General features: G+C 47.6%; 12 protein-coding genes across 12 annotated transcripts; 6 read left to right on the top strand and 6 right to left on the bottom strand.

Moving 5' to 3' along the window:
* Positions 1-562: 562 nt before the first annotated feature.
* ARB_04283 (uncharacterized protein) lies at positions 563-1,554 on the top strand (the record flags this gene model as incomplete). Its single annotated transcript, XM_003017357.1, has 5 exons — positions 563-617; positions 749-843; positions 920-943; positions 1,124-1,248; positions 1,377-1,554. 5 exons carry the CDS (start codon positions 563-565, stop codon positions 1,552-1,554), a joined length of 477 nt encoding a protein of 158 aa, XP_003017403.1.
* A 1,152-nt stretch (positions 1,555-2,706) lies between these two features.
* Positions 2,707-2,934, bottom strand: ARB_04282 (uncharacterized protein; the record flags this gene model as incomplete). The annotated part of the gene is made up of 1 exon (XM_003017356.1): positions 2,707-2,934. The coding sequence occupies one exon, from the start codon at positions 2,932-2,934 to the stop codon at positions 2,707-2,709; it is 228 nt and encodes a 75-aa protein (XP_003017402.1).
* A 143-nt stretch (positions 2,935-3,077) lies between these two features.
* Positions 3,078-4,622, top strand: ARB_04281 (uncharacterized protein; the record flags this gene model as incomplete). The annotated part of the gene is made up of 7 exons (XM_003017355.1): positions 3,078-3,090; positions 3,178-3,239; positions 3,295-3,405; positions 3,527-4,034; positions 4,111-4,195; positions 4,269-4,413; positions 4,482-4,622. 7 exons carry the CDS (start codon positions 3,078-3,080, stop codon positions 4,620-4,622), a joined length of 1,065 nt encoding a protein of 354 aa, XP_003017401.1.
* Positions 4,623-5,922: 1,300 nt separating this feature from the next.
* Positions 5,923-6,246, bottom strand: ARB_04280 (BET3 family protein; the record flags this gene model as incomplete). The annotated part of the gene is made up of 1 exon (XM_003017354.1): positions 5,923-6,246. The coding sequence occupies one exon, from the start codon at positions 6,244-6,246 to the stop codon at positions 5,923-5,925; it is 324 nt and encodes a 107-aa protein (XP_003017400.1).
* Positions 6,247-7,585: 1,339 nt separating this feature from the next.
* On the top strand, positions 7,586-9,631 carry ARB_04279 (capsular associated protein, putative; the record flags this gene model as incomplete). The annotated part of the gene is made up of 2 exons (XM_003017353.1): positions 7,586-7,900; positions 8,057-9,631. The coding sequence occupies 2 exons, from the start codon at positions 7,586-7,588 to the stop codon at positions 9,629-9,631; spliced, it is 1,890 nt and encodes a 629-aa protein (XP_003017399.1).
* Positions 9,632-11,304: 1,673 nt separating this feature from the next.
* On the bottom strand, positions 11,305-11,577 carry ARB_04278 (uncharacterized protein; the record flags this gene model as incomplete). The annotated part of the gene is made up of 1 exon (XM_003017352.1): positions 11,305-11,577. One exon carries the CDS (start codon positions 11,575-11,577, stop codon positions 11,305-11,307), a length of 273 nt encoding a protein of 90 aa, XP_003017398.1.
* Positions 11,578-14,325: 2,748 nt separating this feature from the next.
* On the top strand, positions 14,326-16,927 carry ARB_04277 (transferase (Gpi7), putative; the record flags this gene model as incomplete). The annotated part of the gene is made up of 5 exons (XM_003017351.1): positions 14,326-14,664; positions 14,828-15,176; positions 15,245-15,755; positions 15,818-16,296; positions 16,362-16,927. The coding sequence occupies 5 exons, from the start codon at positions 14,326-14,328 to the stop codon at positions 16,925-16,927; spliced, it is 2,244 nt and encodes a 747-aa protein (XP_003017397.1).
* An 85-nt stretch (positions 16,928-17,012) lies between these two features.
* Positions 17,013-17,814, bottom strand: ARB_04276 (uncharacterized protein; the record flags this gene model as incomplete). Its single annotated transcript, XM_003017350.1, has 2 exons — positions 17,013-17,457; positions 17,522-17,814. The coding sequence occupies 2 exons, from the start codon at positions 17,812-17,814 to the stop codon at positions 17,013-17,015; spliced, it is 738 nt and encodes a 245-aa protein (XP_003017396.1).
* A 585-nt stretch (positions 17,815-18,399) lies between these two features.
* Positions 18,400-19,771, top strand: ARB_04275 (uncharacterized protein; the record flags this gene model as incomplete). Its single annotated transcript, XM_003017349.1, has 2 exons — positions 18,400-19,121; positions 19,183-19,771. 2 exons carry the CDS (start codon positions 18,400-18,402, stop codon positions 19,769-19,771), a joined length of 1,311 nt encoding a protein of 436 aa, XP_003017395.1.
* A 679-nt stretch (positions 19,772-20,450) lies between these two features.
* On the bottom strand, positions 20,451-21,464 carry ARB_04274 (hypothetical protein putatively related to meiosis protein; the record flags this gene model as incomplete). The annotated part of the gene is made up of 3 exons (XM_003017348.1): positions 20,451-20,962; positions 21,136-21,313; positions 21,375-21,464. The coding sequence occupies 3 exons, from the start codon at positions 21,462-21,464 to the stop codon at positions 20,451-20,453; spliced, it is 780 nt and encodes a 259-aa protein (XP_003017394.1).
* Positions 21,465-21,889: 425 nt separating this feature from the next.
* ARB_04273 (meiosis protein MEI2, putative) lies at positions 21,890-23,332 on the bottom strand (the record flags this gene model as incomplete). The annotated part of the gene is made up of 4 exons (XM_003017347.1): positions 21,890-22,036; positions 22,093-22,455; positions 22,515-22,949; positions 23,030-23,332. The coding sequence occupies 4 exons, from the start codon at positions 23,330-23,332 to the stop codon at positions 21,890-21,892; spliced, it is 1,248 nt and encodes a 415-aa protein (XP_003017393.1).
* A 253-nt stretch (positions 23,333-23,585) lies between these two features.
* Positions 23,586-25,022, top strand: ARB_04272 (uncharacterized protein; the record flags this gene model as incomplete). The annotated part of the gene is made up of 5 exons (XM_003017346.1): positions 23,586-23,672; positions 23,773-23,794; positions 23,988-24,294; positions 24,397-24,629; positions 24,778-25,022. 5 exons carry the CDS (start codon positions 23,586-23,588, stop codon positions 25,020-25,022), a joined length of 894 nt encoding a protein of 297 aa, XP_003017392.1.
* Positions 25,023-25,233: the final 211 nt, after the last annotated feature.

The following is a 25,233-nucleotide window of genomic DNA, read 5'->3' as shown; positions in this document are numbered from 1 at the left end:
TAGTAAAAGTAGCCCATGACGCCGATATATTAGGCAGATCAGGGATCTTGCGTCAGGCCGTGGGTAAGAAAGACTAAGTCTGTTTCGAGGGTCCTTAGGTGGCTGCCGCAAAGCACAGTCTACTATAGAGAGGTAGACCGGTATAGAACAAATAAGAACGAGTGTACGAGTGGCGCTGCCCCCTCGATATTTCTTCCACTTGCTTGATATGATTGTTGTCGTCGTTAATATCTTCTTCGTCGTCTCTTTTCTTCTCTATCAAGGTTTAAGCGTTTAGCCTGGGGAGATTATATAATCAAACACGTGGTTTTGTATTACTAATACATGAATCATCCTCTAGTCTAAAACGGGCCAAGTTAGCGAGGACGTCCCGGAGAGGAAGGTTAGCCGCGTGCCAAGACCATATTGGCTGGGCGTCTAGAAAAATACACACAACAAAAATTAGTCGTAAATTGAGAGCAGAAGAAAGGGAAGAAAGGGATATCAAGTTCACGCAAACAACCAACAACCAACCCCTCCGTCTCCCTTCACCAAACCTCCGGTTTCTCCTTCGCTAGACGCCATGGCTGCCTCCGCCCGTTCTAACGTGTCTGATGACTTGGTCTGGGCCATTGCCAGTACGAATTCCTATCCCCGTCTCTTATCTGGACCTTGAATGTGCTGCAATAGGCAAACATGTTGCAACTGAAGACGCGCGCGGTCAGACGTATGGATGAAGCTGATAAGTGGTTGTTTTTCGAATGATTAGGAACCCAGAACTCTTTCCTGGTTAAGCGGAAATGTGGTGGTGGTGTTCAGTTCTCCCGTGACCCATTGAACTTGGTCAACAAGCACTCCAGAAAGGTTGGTTATTCTCTCGAAGATGTGCACATAGGGACATGATTAGAATGGCTATACTGACTAGTTATTTCTACTATAGTATGCCGGTTTTGCCAACTCCAAGGTATTTCGTCCACTCACATCCTAGCGATATTTTTTTTTCTTTGCGCCACAAAAGGAATGAAACCAGGAGGTTTAAAATAGAAGAGAAAGAGGAGGAATTTAGGAAGGGCTCTGCAGCGCAGAATGCACATCGATGGAGTGATTACAATTTTCTGACGGGGAATTTTACTGGTTATAATAGGCTATCGGTGTCCAAGCCGCTGAGAACGGTGGTGTCGCCGTCATCTCCAAGAGACCAAACAACTGCAACAAGCCAGGCTCCAACACCTACATTGCTACCCACGGCTCTGGCTCCTCCAACCGCAAGTAAGGATAAGCCCCAAAAATTCCGCACCAGCTGCCTATTTTCTATACTCTATGGAGGTAGTCCAAGAGAGAGATGGTAGAGCCCACTTTTACTGAGCATCCTGCTAAACATATATGTTTCTGTCCAGGGTATACAAGGCTGTTGCCAGCCGAGCTGTAAGCGGTGGATACCGAGCCGACCTCCGCGCTGAGGCCGTTTCCCGTGCCAGTGCTATCCGACTATCCCAACGACCAAAGAAGGACAGCCCTGAGAAGAAGCTCAGAGGTGCCAAGGCCCGAAAGGCCGCTGCTGAGAAGGATGCTTAGATGTGTCGGTGAAAGTTGGGAGTTGAGGGAAGCTGGAAGTGTGTTGCTGTGAACTCTGGAGATATCGTTTTCCAACTGTCTCCCAGTCGGCCTGAGCTATACTTCCATAGTCAGGGGCATGACATAATTAAATCAAAAAGAATAAATACGAATCATGGCTGCGTATTGATACCATATTATGAGAGTTCTCTTCCGCTTTCCACCCTGTTTACATTCATGACCTTGTGGAATTACAATTTGTCATGATCTTTTCTATAATTATCTTGGAACATCCGCAGGCTTAACTCGAGGCGAAAGCTGCCCAATAATGACGTCTATATTTACTTCTGGCCTCGCCGCTCGCACCCTCGAAATACTGTATCGGACGGTTTCCGTGAGAGCAGGGCCAGGTTAAAGCTATTCTTGTAGCTCGCTGAACCCCCACTGTACCTTCGAGAAACCTAACCATGCATGGTAACGTGGCTTACTCCGTAGAAGCGCACTCGCCCTGCCTCCGTCGAAGAAGGATCGGAATAATCCGTAACGATTCATTCCGTGTCAGGGTGGGTTGACAAGCGTCTTCTTATGCCTCGGTAGAGTTCCTGAAAGACGAATGAAGGCGCCTCCGTCAACGCATGTCGGTTGATAATATGGTATCATTTTATGTTTCTCGATAAATAGCTCTCTAGAGACGTGGCTAGAGGGCAATACGGAGTGCTAGTCCATGGAGAGAGGGCGACTATGCGGACAATTGCTTTTTTCTATGGCTTCGATTCAAGCTTTCCCGCGCCGCGTTCCTGGAGCTCGAGAGTGGGGCCTGGCATGCATCCGACGTCGAACCCATCGACGATGACGATGACGATGATATTCAGAGAAGCTGGAGAGCGTCCGACTTCTCCCTCGGCGGCGGATGGATTGTCGCCGCCGCCGGACAGGCCGTGTTCTTGACTCGACATCGCTCCCGCTGCCAGAGAAAAGGCAATCATCCCAACCCGCCAAGCGGGATGTACAGCAACCGAACCGGAGGGACGATACCTGGACTCACGTGATGGCGATTGGGTAGATGTGCAGAGCTCCTTGCACGCCGCCCGTGGTCTCGCGTAGTTGAGCAGCAGAGGCGTCGGGTGAGCAGAAGGCAGCGGCCCGGCAGGGGGAGCAAGGCATCTGCAAAGGCTAAGGTAGGCAGGGCAGTGGAAGAAGCAAAAAGCTGGAAGTTGAAGCTGGAGAAGAAGAAAACGAACATAAAGAAACTCCCTTATCAGCTGAGTCAGCTGCATGTGACTTTAGCCGCGGGCTGATAAACTCCGCAAAAGGAAACTTGAGACCTTTTCTCTTCTTCGTCTTCTTCTTCTTCTTCTTCTCCTCCTCCAACTTCAACTTCAACTCCAGCTTCAGCTTCATTCTCTTCTCCAGCTTCAGTCTCTCCAGCTCCACGACCAGCCTCGTTTCGTGAGTGTGTGTTGGGACTAAGTGCCCGCCTTTCTACTTGCTAATTGTCCTCTGCAGCTTGCTCGTCATAGTTCCCCGCTTCCGTCCGAGCAACCATGGTTAAAGCAGGTGAGATTCCAGTTCCTGACCCAATGCTTCAGAGAGTATAACCATGACATCGAAGGTGTTTCTAACCATATATTTTATGCTGAATAGCTGTTCTCGGTGCTTCTGGTGGCATTGGCCAGGTTGGTAGTCCTGTTGGATGGGAGACTCCTGTTTGTCTTGGAGGAGGGGCGAGTGTGCTGACCAGGTGAACCCTCGGGTATACAGCCTCTATCTCTTCTGTTGAAGATCTGTCCTCTCGTCGACGAGCTTGTTCTTTATGATGTCGTTAACAGCCCCGGTGTTACCGCCGATCTCTCTCACATCTCTACTGCCGCCGTAAGTTACCCTCTTGGTATGAATTAGTGGCATCTATGGCTCCCCTGGACTAACTTGCATCGTTATCAGAAAACCTCTGGCTACCTGCCAAAGGATGAAGGTTTGAAAAATGCCCTCACAGGCTGTGAACTCGTCCTCATCCCAGCTGGAATTCCTCGTACGTAATCCCAAACATGCTGACACTTCCCCTTCCCCCCTGTTTTTTGGCGTTTTGTTTCGCCTTGTATTTGTTGCTAACAACCCGGCAAAAGGCAAGCCTGGAATGACCCGTGACGACCTCTTCACCGTCAATGCTGGCATTGTGAGAGACCTCGTCCAGGGAGTTGCTGAGTTCTGCCCCAAGGCGTTTGTCCTCATTATCTCCAACCCAGTTAACTCTACCGTCCCAATTGCTGCCGAGGTGCTCAAGAAGGCAGGCGTCTTCGATGCCAAGCGTCTTTTCGGTGTCACTACCCTTGACATCCTCCGTGCAGAGACCTTCGCCCAAAAATACACTGGGGAGAAGAACCCATCTGATGCTACCATCCACGTCATTGGAGGACACTCTGGCGAGACTATTGTCCCAGTTTACAGCTTGGCTAAGCCAGCTGCTGAGATCCCAGAGAGCGAGTACTCCGAGATCATTAAGCGTGAGTACACAATTGCCACTCGCTTTCCTTCTCTAGTTGCTTATAGTTAAGCACTAACGTGAGCTCATCACGGCAGGTGTCCAGTTTGGCGGTGACGAGGTTGTTAAGGCCAAAGACGGTGCTGGCTCTGCCACCTTGTCCATGGCTTATGCTGGTTACCGGTAAATCTCCATTCCTTTCTTTTCGCTTCCAGGAATCATTAGAGATTCAAGCCGACTGACATGATGATTGCAGCTTTGCTTTGAGCGTCATGAAGGCTGCCAAGGGTGAGAAGGGTATTGTTGAGCCTACTTTTGTTCACCTTAGCGGCATCAACGGCGGCGATGTCATCGCTAAGGAGACCGGTCTTGAATATTTCTCCATGCCAGTGGAACTCGGAGTGAGTATATCCATGCCTCGAATCCCTTCATACCTCTTCCCACTGCTACAGCTAACAATTTGATATAGCCATCTGGTGCTGAGAACATCATCAACATCCTCCCCGAGGTCAACGAGAGGGAGAAGGCCCTCCTTGAGGTTTGCAAGACCGGCCTCCAGGGCAACATTGCTAAGGGAATCAGCTTTGTTCAGAACCCTCCACAAAAGTAAAAACACCCACCTCACTTCCAGCTGCCCCCGAAGCGTCTGCCTTCCATCCTCTGGTGTCGTGTTTATCGGATCATCCTTGGTCGTCTGTTGCTTCTTCCCATCAATCCGTTTTACCGTGGCCTTCACGGGTTGCATCTTTCATTCGATCACGGCTCACAGCCTAATAGCGAATTGTTACTAACCAAACATCCTGTTTCTGCGCATATAGGCTGTAGGTCAGGAGAATACATACATAAGCTCTGAATGGTCGAAGAAGCACTGGTTTTCTTTTCATTCATTCTCAAGAACGATGGCAAGGATGCATTCGCTGCTAGGAGATTGCAAAAATTAGTTTGCCCATCCATACCTCCCATTCTTTTATGTTAATATATCCCTTTTCCCTAGCCAGAACAGAAAATATTGCCCTCACATTTCTCCTGAGATTGAGGAACGAATAGTTTTTAGATGACAGCAAACAAATGAATAAAAATAGGGTTACACCTTCTAGCATTCCCCTACTTCACCTGTCTGTAACTCTCTGCCATTCGAAGTAAATGAGGACTAGCCGTCGGGTCAAAAAGGGAACACCAAAGGGAAATAGTATATTGTAGGGGTATCTGTACAGCATAGAGAAGATAACGAAACAAATACACGAGAGATATGCTTTGCCTGGTAGGTATATAAGCAATGCATTTACTAGCATAAACCTATCATCAAGTTACTACTGGTGTACCAGAGCCACCGGCATTGGCAGTAACTGTGCTATTGATAGTCTTGATCTGAAAGGTAGCTAGCGGGAGATCCGAGCTTTCAGCCTGGACCGTAGCCTCAATCCCCACGCTTGCGAGGGTGCCGCGGATTATACCGCAAGGGAACCAAAGATACTTCAGTCAACGTTAGCTTGCATCGATTAACTAAAGGGTAAAGGGTAAAATGGGGGGGTGTTTAAGTGAGGTATCCCGTACTGTCTGTGCACGCATAACTGCCTCACTTCTAACAGACATGCTCATGCGGATAAATGGCCGGAAAGCATTATCGGTTAAAACATATACTCCCTGTGTCAAATTTGGGTAAGCTAAGGGGGCAACCGATATAGATATTGTAGGCCTTAGACATGAAAACACACCCTATGATTTGTCTTCAGGTTATCCACCTGTTTCCTGAACAGAATTGTCCAAAGATCTTTGCATAAAAATTTAATCACATCGAGATTATCAGCAAACCGGGGCCTATCTCTGGAGAATCTGCAAAGAAAATTGGTATACGTCAGCATCTTTCCTGTGCCTTCGTGTGGGTATACCAGTAGCGGTTGTGGTCAGGATTACCTTTCTCCCAATCCCAGACCGACTCTATACCCCAATGACTCCAGTCTAAAATATATAGCCTCGCGATACTCTTCGTCATCCATAACGGCCACAGACGACTTGCTATCCTTCTCTTTTTCTTTCTCTCTTTCCTTATTTTGTATATCTAGTGCTTCGTCTTGCTTGACTGGGGAATCCTTTTCTCCGAGCTCGAGTTCTTGTACTATTCGTTCCGCCATAGGTACCAGCTCGATTAATAATAGATCCAGGCATGATGCGTTTAGGAAACGGGCGTGAGGATCGGAAGCGCTGAAGGGGGGTGTAGGTGTGTCGAAGGACATTGCTGCGGTTCGCTTTAGCTTGTGGGGAGGCGGTAATGGGGTCTGATTCCGTCGGCCCTTGTGGATGAAGTCGAGTGGAGGGTACGTTCGTGTATAAAGTATTAAAATTGAAAAGCCTTATGCGACAGTTTTGATTGACCTTTGTCTTTCCTGGCGGTTGTTGGTGTTGCTCGAGCTCGAAGTCGCCGTCAGACTAACCAACCAGCTAGTTAGGTCGCTGATTTGTATTATTATGTAATCATAGTCTTTAACTTATCTCGAGCTGCAAGAATTCAATGTCCAGAAATACAACTGTGCGTGTCCACCCCGTTCTACGTCTAGTGATTGATAGGGGATTGTTGTCTTTGAGGCGCTCCACGGCACTGGAGGCCCATTGCTGCCTAGTCAAGGGTCTGTCTTCGGCTTTCGAGATACTTTAACTGCTAAATAAGGGATTCTCAACGGGCCGTCTTACTTGCATAACTAATGTCCCTACCTAGTTAGCGTTCGAGTAGTTCAGCTCTGGATAAGACGACATGCGTTGAAGTACTTGGTTACACATGTCTGGATATTATCATGTCCTGATGAGCAGTCACGAGCTATGGGACTGAATCGTGTCACTACAGATAATGGCAGCAGATTGCCTTCATGAGCTTCGGGCCAGCTACCTACAGGCCCTGTCTTTGATCCACGCCCTAGTTACCGACATACTTTCACATAGCAAAAGCCCACAGAGTCTACCAGCTTCGGTCCTACAATGCGCCCTAGGTACTCCGTAGTTTGAAGGATTGAGTATGAAACAGCACAACCAGGTGTCACTTGCGTGGATAGCAGGCAGCGTGTGGCTGGTAATGGCACCGATTGAACGCTTGACGGATCCTGCGCAGAGTAGTTTTCCAGATAGACGGACAGACATCAGCGGCCCCTGGAGGCCAGTCACTTTTATACTGCTTCCTGGTTAATAGTAACGAGTTACTCCTGGAAATCATGGCCGTATCAAGAGCGTCCGCCAGCGTGAGCCACCGTGGCTCGCCCCCAGAAAATAGGATTTGGGTTAATCCCAACCCCGTAAACCACTAGGAAGGCCTCAAAAATGGACCTAGAACGCACACATAAGCAACGGCAATCCGGGATTGGTGGAGCGGCAGGCTGGGGCGTACATTTTATTTCAAATGGACGAAATCTCGTATATCCGCAAACCCCTTGGCTCTGGAGAATCTTTGGATCAGCATTATATCGTTCAAAGGGACGTCAGGAGAGCCTTGCGCGGCCCAGATCCGACTGATGCGATGAGAATTCTATAAAGCACAACCTCAGGCCTGCGACAGGGCCGCTTTGTCGATATCACTGACTAGCTACCATGCCGGTCTCGCATTCCTTCCACCGACGGCTGCTGCTTCTCACCAGCGGCGCATTCGTCCTGCTGTTCATATATTACTTTGGCACCGTATACCGACACAGGCTGGGTGTTGTACCTAAACATGGCGGTACGGTGCATGAAGAACCTGAGGAGATCGAAGAGATTTGCATGGGCAATGATCCAATAAAGGCATTGTTGGACAAGGCGGACAATGCATGGCGCAAGTACGACTCTGCCCGGTCGATGACCTTCAGCGACGCTGTTGTCGAGTATCGGGTGCGGTATGGTCGCCATCCGCCGCCTGGGTTTAAGGAGGTGAGTCCTCGCGTTGTATAGCTATGCGTTTCACTGTCTTTGTACTTTTGCGCTGGCTTCGTGCCACTGCCGGTTCTCCTCCTCGGCCCCTTAACTACACTGGACCAATTCGGGGGAAAAGGGGGAGCATATAACTAATTTACGGACTATACGTAGTGGTATATATTTGCCCGAGAGAACGACGTCCGAAATGTGGACGACTTCGATCAGATAAACGACGACCTCCGGCCGTTCTGGTCAGCGGAGCCAAAAACCATCCGGCGGAGAGTAGCTGCAGCTTGCCAGGATCATAGCGGAAACTCGATCGCGGCGATCCACATAAGGGATGGGGCTATTGCGAACATCACTGGCGATGGATGGCGGATAGATACTCTGAAGTCGCTAGTTGCGCGGTTTGCGCAGAAGCTACCGGACATGGACATTGCCATGAATACGCTGGACCAACCTCGACTCGTAACCAAGTGGGAGGACATGCAGGCCATGCTCAACAAGGAGATAGCATCCCGTGCTACTCCTCCTGATGCCACCTATTCGTTTACAAAGAATATGGAAGGATTTGTCTCGCTGACGAGCAAAAACAACGTGACAGAGGAAGACAAGATCAAATGGGCTGGAATCCCTTCCAAGCAGTACATGGAGATTGCGGCGACTGCCTGTCCTCCTGAATCTCCAGCCCGGAATCCAATCCTGAGTATTCAAGAGGCTGATAGCCGTTACAAAATACCCGGTGCCGGCCTGGTGTCAAATTTCAACACGTCCAGTGATCTATGCGTTGTCGGGCCAGCCATAAAGAATCTCCACGGATTCCTATTTTCGTCGTCGAGTATTAGCCACTCAGATGCCCTTATACCGATCTTTAGCGAATGTAAGGTCAACGTCAATAATGATATCCTCTTCCCGGCCAATATGTACTGGAAGGATGATGAACGATATACCTACAACGGCGCTGAAGATATTGACTGGAAGATGAAAAACGATACGCTCTTCTGGAGAGGAGCCACTTCTGGCGGTATCCAAACAGCTGATAATTGGTCTCGAATGCATCGTCAGCGACTGGAGTTCAAGATGAATGGGACAAAACTCATTGGCAAAACAGAGCGAGTCCTGCCATGCAACGACCAATCTTTGAGCTCAGGCGATTCCGCGTCGTCGAATTTCCAACCAACCGATTTCGCCAACGAGCATTTTGATTTCGGATTCACGGACCCCATGGCTTGTGTGCCAGCCAACTGCGAATTCTACAATGACACCTACACGTACAAGGAGAAGATCCCCCTTTCACATCAGTTCGTGAACAAATACCTGGTGGATATAGACGGACACAGCTTCTCTGGCAGGTGGCGTGCGTTCCTCCTTAGCAAGTCCCTAGGTATAAAAGCCACCATATTCCGTGAATGGCACGACTCGCGCCTCTTTGCATGGAGACATTTCGTGCCCCTGGACAACCGATACGATGACTTCTATGCCCTTATGACTTATTTCATCGGGACGGGGACAAGTAACACTACCTCTAGCAACCCCCATGTTGCCCGTCATGATAAGGCTGCGCAGAATTTGGCCAGGCAAGGTCGCGAATGGGCTGAGAAAGTTCTTCGGAATGAAGATATTGAAGCATATATGTACCGGCTTCTTCTTGAATATGGTCGAGTCATCGATGACAACCGGGACTCCATTGGCTACCATGGTGATGGCAGCGAACTAAAAGAATTTGACGAGCATTTGACGCGGTGATAATTTTAATGAACGGCGATTTGGTTCATGGAATATATATTATGTGTTTGTTTGTACGGAGTACATATGTGCGGCTTCGGTCTTTGCTGATTTGTGTGGTACATGCTTCAAAACTTGGGCAGCCATGTACTATATTTCATTTGGGGAAATAGGGAATCAATCATTTAGAACTTGGTTATCTATCTTATGCCATTTTAATATAAATAATAACCACTTCTTTCCTCAGACTAGCTATCAGTGTTCCCTTTGCTTTAGCTGTGTAGACCAATTGTTCCGTAGAAAATCGTCCTTATTCAATGACGCTGATAGATGCCGTGGTAGTCTTTTTAAACCTATCGACAAGCAGTCCACCCTAGTTCTTATCCTGATGAAGACAAAGATGGATGTACTGTAAAAGAAAGAAAGAAAGAAACCAAGAGGGTAAAAATACCGTCGAAAAACTCCACGCCTCCGTTATGCCCCGTTTGTCCGTTTCCCATCCTCGGCCCATAAATGATGACGATTGGTATAAACCCGCAGAATAAATGAGCATAGGCAAACTCCTCAAATGATCTAATAGGAAAAGGGGAAAAAAGGGTCGGAAATAATATTATGAGAGAAAACAAGCAAGCTGCTTCCTGAAAATGCGGAAACGACTTTTATCTGTGGCCAAGAAAACAAAAAAAAAAAAAAAAAAAAAAAAAAAAAAAAAAAAAAAAAAAAAAAAAAAAAAAACCAAAAAAAAAAAATATTGAGCCCCTGGAGGTTCTCTATCTGTCGTAGTGATATGAGCCTGGAACCGGCGAATTCGAAGCGGAGAGCCTAAGCGGGTCGAAAGGTTGCTGATGAGTTCCATTTGGTAGGTGGAATGCGAGCCGCTTAGCGGGACGAGGGGGCTCCTCCTCGTCATCACTGCCGGTCAAATCAATGACTTGACTAATGGCCCTTTTACCGGTTGAAGGTCGAGGAGCCGATGCAACTGAGGAGGCTTCCCTAGATGGAGTGGGGGTTGTGTGGTTGATATAGGACTGGGAGTCAAATTCCCTCTTGACAGTTGGCACGCCACAACTGTCTACCTCTACTAGATCAAGGTCGTCATTGTCTCCATTTTCAACACCATTACTATCCGGTGCGGCTTCAGGAGCGTCATTCGGGTTTGACCACTCCCCGTTCTGCTCAATTGTCACTTGATCAACTGACTGTGGCGTTGCACGTAGTATGTTGTCAACATATCTAGGGCATGTTAGTTGCTAGACACTGGAATGCTCAGGGTTGTTGAAGACTTACTGGTCAACCTGTAAAGCTTCAAAGCTGGTTGCTTTATAGCAGATAGGACAACTCCACGTTGGCGCCTGTTCCTGTAGTTGGAGGAAAGATGTTGCATCGAAGCACTGGTTATGTGTGCAAAGTGAGGTACGACATGGAACCGAAATCCGGAGAGTTGAGAGCGGACATTTCAGTGACATTATGGCTGACGTTGTCACAATATCCGCATCCTGGGCCCTGGTCTGCACTATAAACCGTTGTAAGATTCTGGCGGCATACTTTGAGAGATAAACAAACAACTTGGGTAGAACTTACTCTCCCTAACCACTTGCTCAGCAGAAATTGTTTTTCTGACCTGGAGCTGGGTAACCAATTCTTCCACAGGATGCTTTTGTACAAGGTTGACGACGATAAAGAATTTCTTGTGTTTATGTTAGCTGTTTGACTGCGATTTGCATGAAAGAGTGGGGAACAACCTTCTGGGTCAGAGCATATGTCATCGTCACAGTGTTCACATAGCCTACTTTCTTCCGGATGAAGTTCGTTATATCAGCGGGTCTGGTTGTACCTGGCTTGTTTTTTAGACCGCGTAGGTTTGCTTTGACGTCGTCATGATTGACTTTGAGTTCCACTTGATGTGGGAAAGCAATGTCACTCGGAGAATAATGCGTAAGGCCATTATCTGCAGCACCATAAACCATGATCCGGAGGTTTGGATTTGATAAAAGCCGTGAGGCAGTTTCAGAGGTGAGAACAACTCTCAAGCAAACTGTATCTCGAGAGGAATCTCGAGCTTTAGAAGTAAGTCAGACACTCGTTGTCTTATTCTGCAGCTTATAGTTTTACGGGTATTATTTTGTAGTATCGTACCTTGACATTCCATAACCGAAGTCAAAGGTTCTAGAATGGTATAAAACGGGCTTTTCTTGAAGGTCAAGCGGCCTATATAACCCCATCAGCCAGGCTCTTGTTATAAAGGGATCGACACCAACGCACCCATAGGACTCGGAGGAGGGAGAGGGACTGTTGTCCGGTATTGTGGTAATGTATGCGAAGACTGCGGCTGGGGAGCCGGGGGGTAATGCGGTGATAATGGAGTCAAGGGCGGAGGTGACGGTTGGCCTCGAGCGACTGCGTATATCCGCGCAATGAGACTATTCAGCCGGTCTTGGTTCGCCCACTCGCCATACGCATAGTAGTTGAGGCCTGTAGCAAGGAATGTGCGTTACTAAACGTATTATGTATATATAAGGTAGTTATCGAGAGAACTCACGGCCTATAAGCCTCGCCTGTAGTGTTAGCTTGACCCCCGAGACCGGTAGGCCCTCACTCTTGAGGATCGCCTTCAACTGGGTGATGATAAGCTTATACAGCGTCTCCCTGACACGCTCGACCTCTTGGTTCAGCGCCGGGGGCGCCATCTTGGCCGCTTCACTGGTGGTTCTCGAGGCTCGCTGGTCTCCCTGGCCTGAACGGCGGGCTGTAGGTGAGGTGTTCGGGGGATCTCGAGGGGCGACTGCTCAAGCCTGAAGCAGTTCTACCATGGTATATCTTCTGTCAACCTCAGCGACTGTTTGTGCGCTCGCTCCAGTCCTCCGTTCGAGGGTCACCGTCGCAGCGTCCGGGTGCTTCTTTCTGCTGCCTTTCGCTGTTCTCGCCCACGATCGGATCTAAAAAGAAAGTTGCGGATAGGACGATGGCTTAGTAATCTTGTACTTGATGATGTAAGCGAGGTCGAGTCTTTTTTTTTTTTTTTTATCTTTTTGGTGAAAGCAGGAATGCAAAGGCAGCGAGGTTGATATATTTAATTAACCAGCTGGGATTCTCTTTTACTGTGCATTTCGAGCTCGGATTAACTACATCTGCGAAGCCATGGCGAAGGGACTCAGATCGAGCGTCAAGAAGCACAACAAGGCCCTGTTGCGCGAGAAAGTCTTTGGGCCAGTAGCAGATGCGAGAACAGAGCGCCTCTCTGCTAAACTGCAAGAGCTCGCAGGGACCTCCAAGAGGGATGCGGACATGACAGATGCAGACCCGAGTAATGCAGGTGTGTAGCCCCGATATGGAATATGGACGCTGCCAGGGGCTATATTGTCGATGCTAACAGACCGGTCTCTTAGATGCTGCTGCAGAGAAATCCAAAACTGATATAGTGAAAGGTAACGACTGCCCGAGTCAACATCGTATATCCTCGTCACTTTTCTTTCAATTTTGCCTTAGTCTCCGTGGCCACAGGCTACATTTGGAACCTGCTCTAATACTAGATAACTACGATAGATGACGAGCCCACCCCTCTCAAGATCGAGGGCGGACTTTCTCGCAAGACCGGCCGAGTGGAGAAGCGCACACGCAGAAAACCGCGTAACACCATAACGTTTGCTCCTCACCCGGGGAAAGTGAAGAGACTCAATGGGAACAAGAAGCGATGATGTGTTATGATCTTCCGGCTGAATGTTTGCACTGTCTGATTTCAGTTTAGACTGCGGACGGAGTCTCTTTTCAATATTGCATCTCAACATAAAAAAGGGATCAGGAGTTAAGCGGAGTTCTAATGGCTATTGATACGGGATTTTCTTTTGGTCTTTTCTTCTGTCTAACTAACGACTATATAAGACGAGTGATATCAGAGGTTGACATTAGTCTTCCATAGACTCTACAGCTCCTAACTTGACCTGCTAAACAACCTGATCTTCCAACCTGTTAGCCAACGTAGAATCCGCCATCTCCTTTAGTCAATTGATCCATGGCGCAAAAATACTTTAGTTAGTTGCTCCAGCTATCGCTAATCAGAATTGCGGGCGCAGGCACGAACGGCTTCTTTTTTTTTTTTTTTTTTTTTTTCCTTATCTTATCGCAAGACCTTGAGGGAAGACGAAGGCATCAAAGGCGTAAACACAACAACATCTACCACGGCGAAGATGATGGAGACGATATAGACAGCGAGTAGGAGACCACAGCGGAGGAGTTATGGTTCTTAGTTAATGACACTCGTTTAGACAGCCTCTCTTTCAAGGATGCGCTTCATCACTTCCAATGCGGCCACGCTGGTCTCCTTTATTCTCTTTCCCCTGGCGCTGCTCATCTTCGCCAGCGGGTTCTTCCCGTACAAGCCGTTCATACCAGGGCTGGCAACTTTCGATGAAAGTGAATATGGCAGTCGGCCATCTCCCGTCTTTGACCGGGTCATCTTCATGGTGGTAGATGCGTTGCGAAGGTGGCTTAATCCTCTTATTGTCTTTTCCATATTTCCCGCGCCAGCTAACCCCCATGTACAGCGACTTTGTGTATGGAAACCACTCCGGATTTCAATTCACCCAAAAGTCAGTAAAGAAATATCCTATGCCCCAGCAGGGCATTATCAAATCTGGTCATTCTAATTTGTGGGTAGATTGATCAAGTCTGGTGCAGCAGTACCGTTTACCGCTCATGCAAGCTCGCCGACTATCACCATGCCTCGGGTAAAGGCAATTACAACAGGATCTGTCCCATCTTTCGTTGATGTGATCCTTAACTTTGCAGAATCAGATACCACCTCGACTCTCGCTCACCAGGATACCTGGCTAGCCCAGCTGAGAGTTAAGCCCGGCGGTCGACTGGTCATGTACGGAGACGATACGTGGCTGAAGCTGTTTCCTGGCATGTTCTACAGACATGATGGGACTACAAGCTTCTTTGTCTCTGTAAGAACATCCAATCTTCCCTTCTTGTTGGATCAATCATCTGACCCTGAGCAAAGGATTTTACTGAAGTCGACAACAATGTCACCCGGCATATACCTGAGGAAATGGGTAATGCTGACTGGAATGCCATGATAATGCATTATCTAGGCCTTGACCATATTGGCCACAAAGCCGGTCCTAGAAGGTGAGCTAATGAAACTATCATATGGACTAAATATTTATGATAAAGGGAACCTAACTTTGTGGCAGTCCCCATATGATACCCAAGCAGAAGGAGATGGATTCCATAGTCAAACAAATATACAGTTCCATGGAAAAGGAGGCCCATTTGTCTTCCGCACTTCTTATTCTATGCGGTGACCACGGTATGAACGACGGTGGTAATCATGGCGGTGCATCGGCAGGAGAGACCTCCCCGGCTCTTACCTTCATATCCCCTAAATTTCAAGACATGGGACTTGTAAAGGCGCCCCTCAAGCCTTCGCCCGGGGAATTCGATTTCTACGACATAATAGACCAATCAGATATAGCTCCTACTCTGGGTGGTCTGCTCGGCTTTCCAGTTCCCCTGAACAACCTTGGAGTTTTTATCCCCCAGTTTCTCCCGCTATGGAAAAAAGGTCCGTTTCTCAAATTGCTTCGTCTTTGTCTATCGTAGTCAGAAATAAAGGCTAATACGACGTCACAGGCGAGGAACGGCTACAACTTCTCCAAGAAAATGCTCAACAGATCATAAAAATCGTCAAGCAAACATATCCAGGCTACAAGTTCGACTCTACTACTGCCCAGTTGACCCATTGTGACGGCAGTCCAAACTCCGAGATAGCAGAGCTCGAATGCAAATGGCAGAGGGCACAGCGAATGATTTCTCAGCCTGCTGAAGATACCACTCTCTCCCTGGACATAGAACAACCCCTTATAGACTTCCTACGTACTGCACAAACCATGATGTCTAGCACGGCAAGCAATTACAACCTGTCAAGACTATATCAGGGCATAGCATTCTCGGGGATCGCCTTTTTGCTCTCTCTCTATTCATGCATGCAAAAGGGCCGTAATGGGACTGCAGCTATGGGATACATGTTCCTAGTCCTTCTCGGATACGGAGCCCTAATGTTTGCAAGTAGCTACGTTGAGGAAGAGCAGCATTTTTGGTACTGGATGGCTTCCGGCTGGATATTCTACATCTACTGGAAATCGTACGTTAGACCTGGCCTTTCCCTATATCATTACGTTCAAGACTAATCGCTTGTTCCGCTAGCTCCAACAACCACAAAGTCAAGTCGGGCTATGTTGGCGCATTTGTGCTTGCCACATTGACACGAATTATGAGACGTTGGAACCAGACTGGTCAAAAGTTCGCGGGAGAACCAGATATTGCCAACACCTTCTTCAGGGACCATCCCAACGTGATGTGGCTACTGATTCTCTTCACATATACTGACCTCTATCAAAGGCTACTGCCAAACACGTCCATAGCAGATCCGACAAATAAGCTATTGTCGCTACTATATCTCCCTCTGACTAGTTTCTCGTTCATATTCAAGGTGGTATTCACAGATGCTGATGCACCAGAGCTTATACGGAATATCCCTTTCCTCCCATTCTTGATCAGAGGTGTGCGAGGACTGTCCCTTGTTTTCCAGGCCCGGGTTGTTCTTATAGGAGTCTTGGTATGCTCCCTGTACGCGATATACTTGAGAGCTACCAGAAACAGCAATCGAACTGGTGCAAGAAGAGGTGAATCAAACCCATAAATGTTCCGGCTTGGAATAAAATATCCGTACTAACATTTTATCAACCAGACATTCGAGGAACCTTCCATACTTTGCTCAGTTTATTCCTCATCACTCAATCTCGAGCAACCAATATACCTCTGTTCGCTCTCTTCCGTATCCAGCAACAGGTTCTCAGCTCCATGTCACTGTCTACCACAGAAATCACTGTCACGTCCCTCCTGTTTCAGTACGCAAGCTTTTTCGCTCTCGGTGGCTCTAATGCTATTTCCTCGGTCGACTTGTCTAATGCCTACAACGGTGTGAGTGGGTATAATGTTGGCGTAGTAGGCATACTGACCTTTATCAGTAACTGGGCTGGTCCTATCTGGTGGGTATCTGCTACTCACCACTTGTTGAGCATTACTCGCTCTGCACGCCAGAACCAGCCAAACAAGCATATCCAGCTCTTGACCTTGTTCGTTGCTACGAGCCTGTTAGCTGTGATGATAGCTTGTACTGCCCTTCGAACGCATCTGTTTATATGGACTGTGTTTTCCCCCAAGTTTCTTTACAGCATGGCATGGACGCTGGCCCAACATATCATCATTAATATTCTATTCGGAGAGCATTTGCTGCGATGGTTATACAATTAGACGTTTTCCCCTTTTGATGTGAGAATTGCTTCTTAATTTTACTTTTCAAAGATATAATATTCTTTATGCGATTTCCCATTGCATATTATAGGCCAGCAAATATATCATCTATCGCATTGACTTTCCGTTTCTTTTTCTTCTTTTTCTCCTTAGAGCTGTCGGCCACGCCCAAGCTGGTAGTCATAGCGGTATCATAGTCAACTTTTCGTTTCATGCTCTCATCAAGGCATGACTTTCTCTTTTTCTTCGTTCCGGCTTCACCGTCTGTAGACACAGTCGAGTCGACTGTCGTTTTGATATGAGAGCCAACCTCAGACCGTCTGATCACCTCACCAAAATCTTCAGCCACAGTAACGTTACTGGCCGACCTGGGAATGGTCTCCAGGGTCTTCTCATCTCCAAGCTCACGAGCAATATTTGACAGCTCGCCCTTATTAATTTGGACGACCTTGAATACTTCAGCAAGCGTAGCTAGTAGAGTAATCCCTAAGGAACAGAACTGTATATCTGCAACCACAGTAGAAAACGCCCTGCCCAGAGAAGTCAGTCATGAATTAACATTCAACATGGACGCTGCTCCTCAGATCGACTAACCTGTAACACCGCGGAATGAGCTCATCGTGAAGATACCTCATTATCTTCCACACTGGAGCAAAAGGGTGCTCGTCACTGCCATCTGCGCCCAGGACATCCTCGAACTTCTCAATCTTTTCGATTTCACACGCAAGATTCAACGTCCATCGCCTCAGCATGCTCAGCCATTTCCACCATTTCGTGCAGCGATGCTGATTCTTGTTGTGGTGGTAGAGCAGATGCAGTGTTCGGTGGATTGATCGGACGTCACTAGAGGCTGTAAACGGCAATGATTCAGTCAATTGGGCAGACATTTACGCCGGATAGCTGACTTCGTCTTCCTCTTTCTTCCTTAGCCTCCTCACGTCCCGTCCACCAGCTCTGGCTCGCGGTCGTTTTGAAAGTCAAGTCTGCATAAATTCCAAGGTCTTCGAGGATATCAAACTCCGAGAAAAAGCAACAAAATCTTCTTAAACGGCTTAGTCAGCTCCACTCTATAGTTATACGTTTTATCGAAGTTCGCTTGCAACCTCCTTCAAATACGAGAAGTCAAATAGACGAACTCTTCCTCCTCTCGCCCAACAAGCAGACGAGGAGAAGCTGAAGGATTGAGGCTCAAATGTAGCCTTCCAATTGCAGGTTGGTGCAGCACCCCCCGGAGGGTTTCACCCATGTCGAAATATTGGCGGCCGGAGCCCGTTAAGGGGCAACCGCCGACGTTGGTGCCTGGAGCTGTGCCCTGAGACATCCACTCCGCTACATGGATATGACACCTATATAAAAGGAAACTCTCCCTTCGGACGAGTTCCTCTTCCTCCTTTTCCCTTTTGAAATATTCAAGGACGTCTCCTTGAATATTATCACTGTTGAAGTGGCGCTAGAAGAAACCATCTATACCAATGGGTTTTACCACTGCGGGCGGCAAACGGGGCCTGGCCTCCAAACGTTCAGCGATTAGTCTGCACTATCAGCAGCCAGTCGAGCCGTACACGGACGAACCCAGTGACGAGCCGCCAGCTTATACAGATGCAATCCCAGGAAGCTCAAGCCAGGTACAAGTTAGTCTCCCTGATCTATCAACTCCTGGCGCCTATGTCAACCCATACCAAGAGGTTACTGGAAGTCGTGTTGTCAAAACATTTTCAGGACATGAATCATACCTCGTTTCTGTCCATCCTGAATACACGAACACGCCAAGTGCTCTATACAATGCCATATTCGACCAAGCTTGTGTTGCTCCTACAGTTCTCATCTCTGTCACGGGAACCCACACGGTCAAGCAGCGGGATGGAAAAAAGGACTCCAGCTCCAAGGTTACGGACTTTGATTTTCGAATTGAGACTCGAGGAACTATATTGCCATTGTCTTCATACGATCTGACTCGACGTCCTTTATTCGATTTCTACCGCGAACTAAACGTCGTGCGAGACAATGACGGACAGTCAGCTTACCGTGGAGGACGGTTTAGGAGCAAAGCAAACAAGAAGTATAAACCCACTGGAGCTGGTGATCTGGAGCAAGCAGTTATGGATGGCGAACAGACCGAGGCCGAGACGAGTCTCGAGAGTATGCTACAGGAATGGTGCACTCGATACTGCGAAGACAAAAGCGGAGTGAAATCGTAAGTAAAAAACAATCAAACCGCAGATAAAGTTACCAGTATACTAACCACTCTTTCACAGATTTACGCTACGCAGCACAGTTGAAGAGCTCAATATGGCTATTATCAAAAATGAAATCACCTCCATCATCCGCTCGACAAACTACCGTGGCACTATCTCCGTTAACCAGGTAACAACCCACACAGCACTAACTATCTATTCACCACACTGGATAAACAAGCTTCGAACCAACAGATTCGTCTGGTGGGTAGTTGTTATTCTTCAGCTCTGGATAATTACTTGGCCTATCATCATCTTGCTTGAGAGACGGTATGAGCCCGTTAAGGCCCAATACTACGTCCGCCGGGATTCAGAGTACAACCCTCCTTTCAAAGGAGAAGTTGAATGGACAAAGCTGTTCGCTCGTGCTATTAGTGCGGCAGCGCTAAATAGAAGGAAGGATGAAATTGTTACCACAGCTGATGTGCAGCGGGCTAATGATGCGGCTCTCAATGGTCGACGGGAGGAATCTGCAGCCGAAAGAGATAGGAGAGCAAGGCTGAACAGCGGGAATGGATCGTTTATGGATTCTGTTATTGGTATAGCTAGGGGCGTGTCCGAGCTGAGGAGTGAGTTTGATCATGCTAGAGGTTGGGGTGCAAATGAGTGAGAATGCATCTGGCTGGGTTTACTGTCTACGTTGTTTTCGGTAGAAGGGAGTACGATGATAGTTAGTTTGGCTTCAGTAGTTTGATACATTCTTTACGGGGGAAGAGCCATGTCAAAAAGAAGCATACTTGTCTTCGATTTGATCTGAAGCCGCATAAAGTGCGCTTTGTCAACTAAAGTACATTGTGTTTTTCGCAACTTGAAAAGCAAATGCGCCTTTGAGCGATGCCACCCCTCCCTTCGCTGCCGTCTGTTGCGCCGTGTTAAAGAACAAGCAAGTAATAATTATAATAACGATGAAACGAAAGAAAAACAAAAACAAACAAACGTCCCTTCTTCGCTCCGTGACATGGTCATGGTCGTGGTCATCGTAAGTCCCATCCTTGACGCCACGAAATGTGCAAATTGCCGCGTTGGTGATAATACATGCTTGAGAAGAGAAAAACAAAACAAGGAGAAAAGGAGAAAATACCAAAGTGAGTTAAATACAGAAGATGAATGAGTGTTAGAAGTTGGAGCATATCGCAAAGGATATCAGTAAAACAGAAGTGAATGACAGAAGGGGGGGTGAAAAGGTAGGTGTGTAGGGTATCGAGTGCAGGCAGGCAGGCCCAGGATGTCCTGATTCTGTTCTCCCAAGGTGATGAATGGTCGAGTCAATGGTCCTTTGCAAAACAATTTCAAGGCAATGCAAGACTCAGGAGTAGGAAGAACAAAAAAGGCAAGATTGGAGTCAAAGAAACCTGGTAGTTGAACAGGGCGGCAATAGCCTTGATACCCAAATCTGCAAAGGCGAAGCCAGGCAGATAAATATGTTGAACCAGTGTTTGACGGGGATGCTCCTGTGGATATGGACGGGTCTGCCCAAGCTCCGTGCTAGCCTGATTTGACCTGTGTTTTCGGGGTATATGGGGTATGTAAGGCAAAAGACAGAAAGCAGGGAAGTAGAAGGAAAGATGGAAAAATGGAAAAGATAATACATGTAACGAAGAAGAAAAAAATGCTAAAAGAGTGGAAAGATTGCCTGAAAGATAATTGAAGATAAGGAGAAGAGGCAAAGAACAAAAAAAAAAAACATCGAGATCGACGATGTGTATCATGTTAGTTGAACCGGAGAAGTTCAAATTCATGATGGCATGAAAGATGGGTAAGTATGAGGAAGAATTATCCAGAGAGATGGTGATGATGGCGACTGCCACCAGTTGGCTCATACCAAGGACTCATAATGCTGGGACGCATCTGTTCCATCCTATCGGAGTGGGCTGGCCAGTCACGAGTCCAGTGAGATTCACGCTCAGCTGCGGTAGTGCCACGGTCGAACTGAGAGCGACGGCGACGTTGCTCATCACGGTATTGCTGACCAACTCTGGGAGCGAACAAGCCTGTAAGGAGAGTCAGATACTGCATGAATATAACGATGGGCAATGATATGCATACCGACATGCTCGGCATTTTCAACACTGCGGCGCATCTTGGATGGGTTGTCAGGGCCAGGGAAGTGGTCTTCGGTGCCAGCCATTGGGCCAGTGCCAGTGTGAAAGATCTAGTAGTTGTTAGTGAGGCAGTTAAATGAGAGGAGGATGATATATTGGTGATATACTTACCTTTGGACGGAATGAGGGATGTTCGAGCATAACAGAACTGTTGCGGAACTTTTGAACAAGGCAGTCTTTTCCTTGAATGGCTGGTACCATGTTAGTATATATAGATATGACAAATTAAGAAAGAGAAAACGCTTACTGGCATAGGAAATCTCAGCAACTTTGTCACTGTTGAAGCAGTTCCTATTGGGAATATTAGCAACTGTGGGTTGAGCGGATGGATATAAGGATGGAATACCAAGAACGACCAGCACGGGCTTTGGCAAACTGTATGCCGCCGTTAGTAGGTGCTTTTAGTTGGTTGACATATAGACGTGGAACTCACATCAATAATGTCAATTGGCTATATGGCAAGTTAGCATCGAATTTCAGGTAGACAGACGATAGGAAGGCGGCTTACATCTTCAAAATTGATGAATGCATAGCCAACGCTATTAGATGATTAGGAGCAAACTCATGATATGATTATCAGGGGCAGTGTAAACTGACTTGCAGTTGTTGGCAAAATCTACAAAAGGTCAGCTGATGTAGACTGAAGGCGAAAGGAAAATAGGCTTCTTACCGATGCGAAGATACATGAAGTCGTATTTGCCATGGCTAGTCTCATCCACGATATCCTTAAGCATAGCTTGATCAATTTTGTTTGGGATGTTGCGGAGCATGATCTGTATAAGTCAAAAGTTAGACAATGCATTGGGAAGGGAAAGAGGAAGATACTAACTGTAGTGCGGACGTCGAGACCAAGACGAATGCGTTCAATGTCAACGTGGTTTTGGTTCATGTTGTTATGAGTACTGTTGCGGTTACGTCCGGAGCCATGACGAGAACGGAAGTTGTGGCACTCATCAGATCTGCGGTTCCAAGTTGCAACTGCAGGATCACCAATGGGGATGGTAGAACGGCCGGTTGGGCTGAGCTCCATGTAAGGGTTAGGGGAGGCAAAGCTTCGACGACGAGCCATGGGAATAGCGCGATCGTGCATGATGATTGGAGAAGTGCGAGGGGCAGGCTCCTCAACTGGGTGATGGGCATGTGCATGATAAGTGACATCAGGTTTGAAGTACTTGACATCGATGACACACTCCTGTGGAATGATGTATGAGCAAAAGAAGAAAATGGGAGAAGTAGGGAAAGATGACTTACAGGAAGAGAAGAGCCATTGAGGCCAGAAACGACGTTGTCAGCAGCACGAGTATCGCTGAATTCAACATGGAAGTTGACGATGTTGTTGTGATCAGTTGGGATGCTGTGGAAGGCTTTGATTTCACCGTAGGTGGAGAGCAAGGTCTTGAAAGAGTGAGAGATGATACGGCCATCTGTCTCTTCAGGGCCACTGTTGTAGTAGACAGTAGCAAATATTTGACCTTCATAGTCGGAGGTGGTTGGGGCAAGCGAAGGCTCAAACTTTTGGGTGAACTCCTTTGCAGTCAAGGCATGGAAACGCCAATTGGGGAAGAAGGACTTTGCTTTGACGGCAGCCATCTTTGCTTCGTAGATGTCGGTGAAACCAACGTAGATTCTGCCATGAGAAGCAAGCTCAGACAGGACGGGTCCCTTGACTGTATTGAATTCACGATGCTAAGAATGTGTTAGTAGCGAAACAAACAAAGAAAATGAAGAGAAGCTAAACGAGGAGAAAAGATGCAAGAATTTCTTACATTGAAGATTGCAGCAATATCATGGTAAGGCATGTCCACTGGGACACCCTCGATGACAAATGCACGATTTCTGTTCTCAGCATCAAAATGGCCTTGCTGGTAGTACATGACATAGGGACCGGGAATGTATTTGGAGCTGGCCGAAGAAGGAGGAGAGACTCTGGCGCCGCCAATTGGACCAAAATCAACAGAGCCACGAGGAGTGAAGGCACTGACAAGGCCGGGAGTATCAGGAACAGAAGTTTTAGTTAGATCAGCAAGATTGGCAGGATTTTGGTCCTGGATGAAGGTAGGAGAAGACATGGGGCCAGACGATGCGTTCCTGTCAAAACTGCCAGGAGTGAAGCTGGATGCAGTGGGGGAGAGCTGAATACGGCCGGAAGAGAAGCCAGGAGGAGGAACAGTAATAAACGGATTTTGTGCCTCTCTGAATACCAAGTCAGAAAAATCCGAGCAAAAAGAAGAAACCGAAGAAACCGAGGAAAATGAATAAGTTGAAGGAAAGAAAGGAAAGAAAGGAAAAAAATTGATTTATAAAGTGACTTACTGCTGAAAGATGGAGCGCCTCAGAGAGGAACGAAGAGGCAACTCGGAAGAAGCGGGAGCAAACTGCTGGGAACGAGAATGCTCTGGAGAAAACGCAGTGAGTCTCGTCTCTGGCGAGCCATTGCGAGAATTGGCCTGCTCGGAAGACCGAGGACTGCTTGCGAGTTTCGACATTTCGTCTTGACTCCTGTCACCAGTCAGGATATGATATATACGAGGGTGTCTTGGTCTGAAGGCCTACCTGGCTGTCAATTGAGCTGGACCGCAGAGCTGAAGATAGGGAGAAACGGGAGAAAAGTGAGAAATGGCGGATAGAGGATAGCTGTGGGTAGAAAATAGCTGAAACGGACGGAGTAGAGATAGCAACAGAGGAACTGGCAGAGGAATTGCGCTGGACAGAGCGACTGAACAGCTTCTGGAGGCGAAGAGGAAGATGAGGATGAGGGTGAAGAGAAGAAGAAGAGGAAAAAGAGGACGGAAGAAGGACGACGAGGGGGTTTAAGTAGACTTGACGGCGGGAGGAGGCTGGGAGGAGGGCGGCGAGCAAAGGCGGAAGCAGACGTCGAACCCCTCTTTTTTTCTGCCAGCTGCCAGCCCCTCCTTTTTGAGCAGGAAAGAGGAGGAGAAGAGGAGAAGAAGAAGAAGAAGAAGAAGAAGAAGAAGAGAGTGCAAGGAGAGTGCAGGAAGTGTCTGCTTACCAGGCACTGTGTAGGCACAAGGTGCGACAGCTGCTGCACAGGCTGGACTGCCACTGCCAGCATCGGGCGGGCCGATAGTCTGGCTTGTCTGCTAGGAGTTGCTGCTGTCACTCATTAAGTCAGCAAGGAGGAGGGGGAGGAGGAGGAGGAGGAGGAACACAGAAGGGCGGAGACAGGGCAGGGACAGCGAGGACGCAGACAGAAGACAGTGGAAGCGGAAGAAGAGGGAGAGGGAGAGGAAGAAGGAGATGGTGGAGGAGAAGAAGAAGAGACTTACTTTCTAGGAGTGACAGAGGCCCAGACAGTCACTGTATATGCCAGGGATCTAGTGGCTAGACACACTAGAGAGGATATATGTGTATCATCTGTTATTATCCATATTAACTATTGATATATAGATGATATCAAATATATAGGATAAGATAGGTACAGCTATATATATCCAAAAGTATACACTCCAAGACATTTACATATCATAAGGTATACTTATATATATATTTAAAGCTGTGCAGAGAAAGAAAGAAAGAAAGAAGAAACGAAGAGTGAAAAGGGGGTATTTTTATAGGGCAAGGAAGAGGTATAATAAGGCTAGAAAGCCTTGCATCACTTCTAGGGCCAATTCCACCATATTCACTTCACTTCTTCTTCCTCTTCTGCTTCTTTCTGTTGCTGGCTCTTTGGAGGTATCTGGGTATCTTATTTCCATGGCTGGCTCTCATCTGGCCTTTGAAAGACACGCGGGTCAGTGAAGGGCGGCAGTCACCTTCACTTTTGGCCTTTTCTTACTGTTTTTTGCTATCTTCTCCTTCTGCTGCTTCTGCTTCTTCTACTCTACTTGTCCATGACTCCAGGTCTCCCTTGCCCGCCTGGTATCTCGAGGTCTCTTGTTCATCTCCATCTCTCTAATCCTCGTCTTTGCTTGTTGTCTTGAGGTTGACGTTGGGATTACTTAATCATGTC

This window comes from Trichophyton benhamiae (genome assembly GCF_000151125.1).
Source record: "Trichophyton benhamiae CBS 112371 chromosome Unknown contig01293.0, whole genome shotgun sequence".
In the NCBI taxonomy this organism is placed as follows: domain Eukaryota; kingdom Fungi; phylum Ascomycota; class Eurotiomycetes; order Onygenales; family Arthrodermataceae; genus Trichophyton; species Trichophyton benhamiae.
Note: the sequence above shows the minus strand (reverse complement) of the source record. Positions and strands in the feature narration are given on the sequence as shown.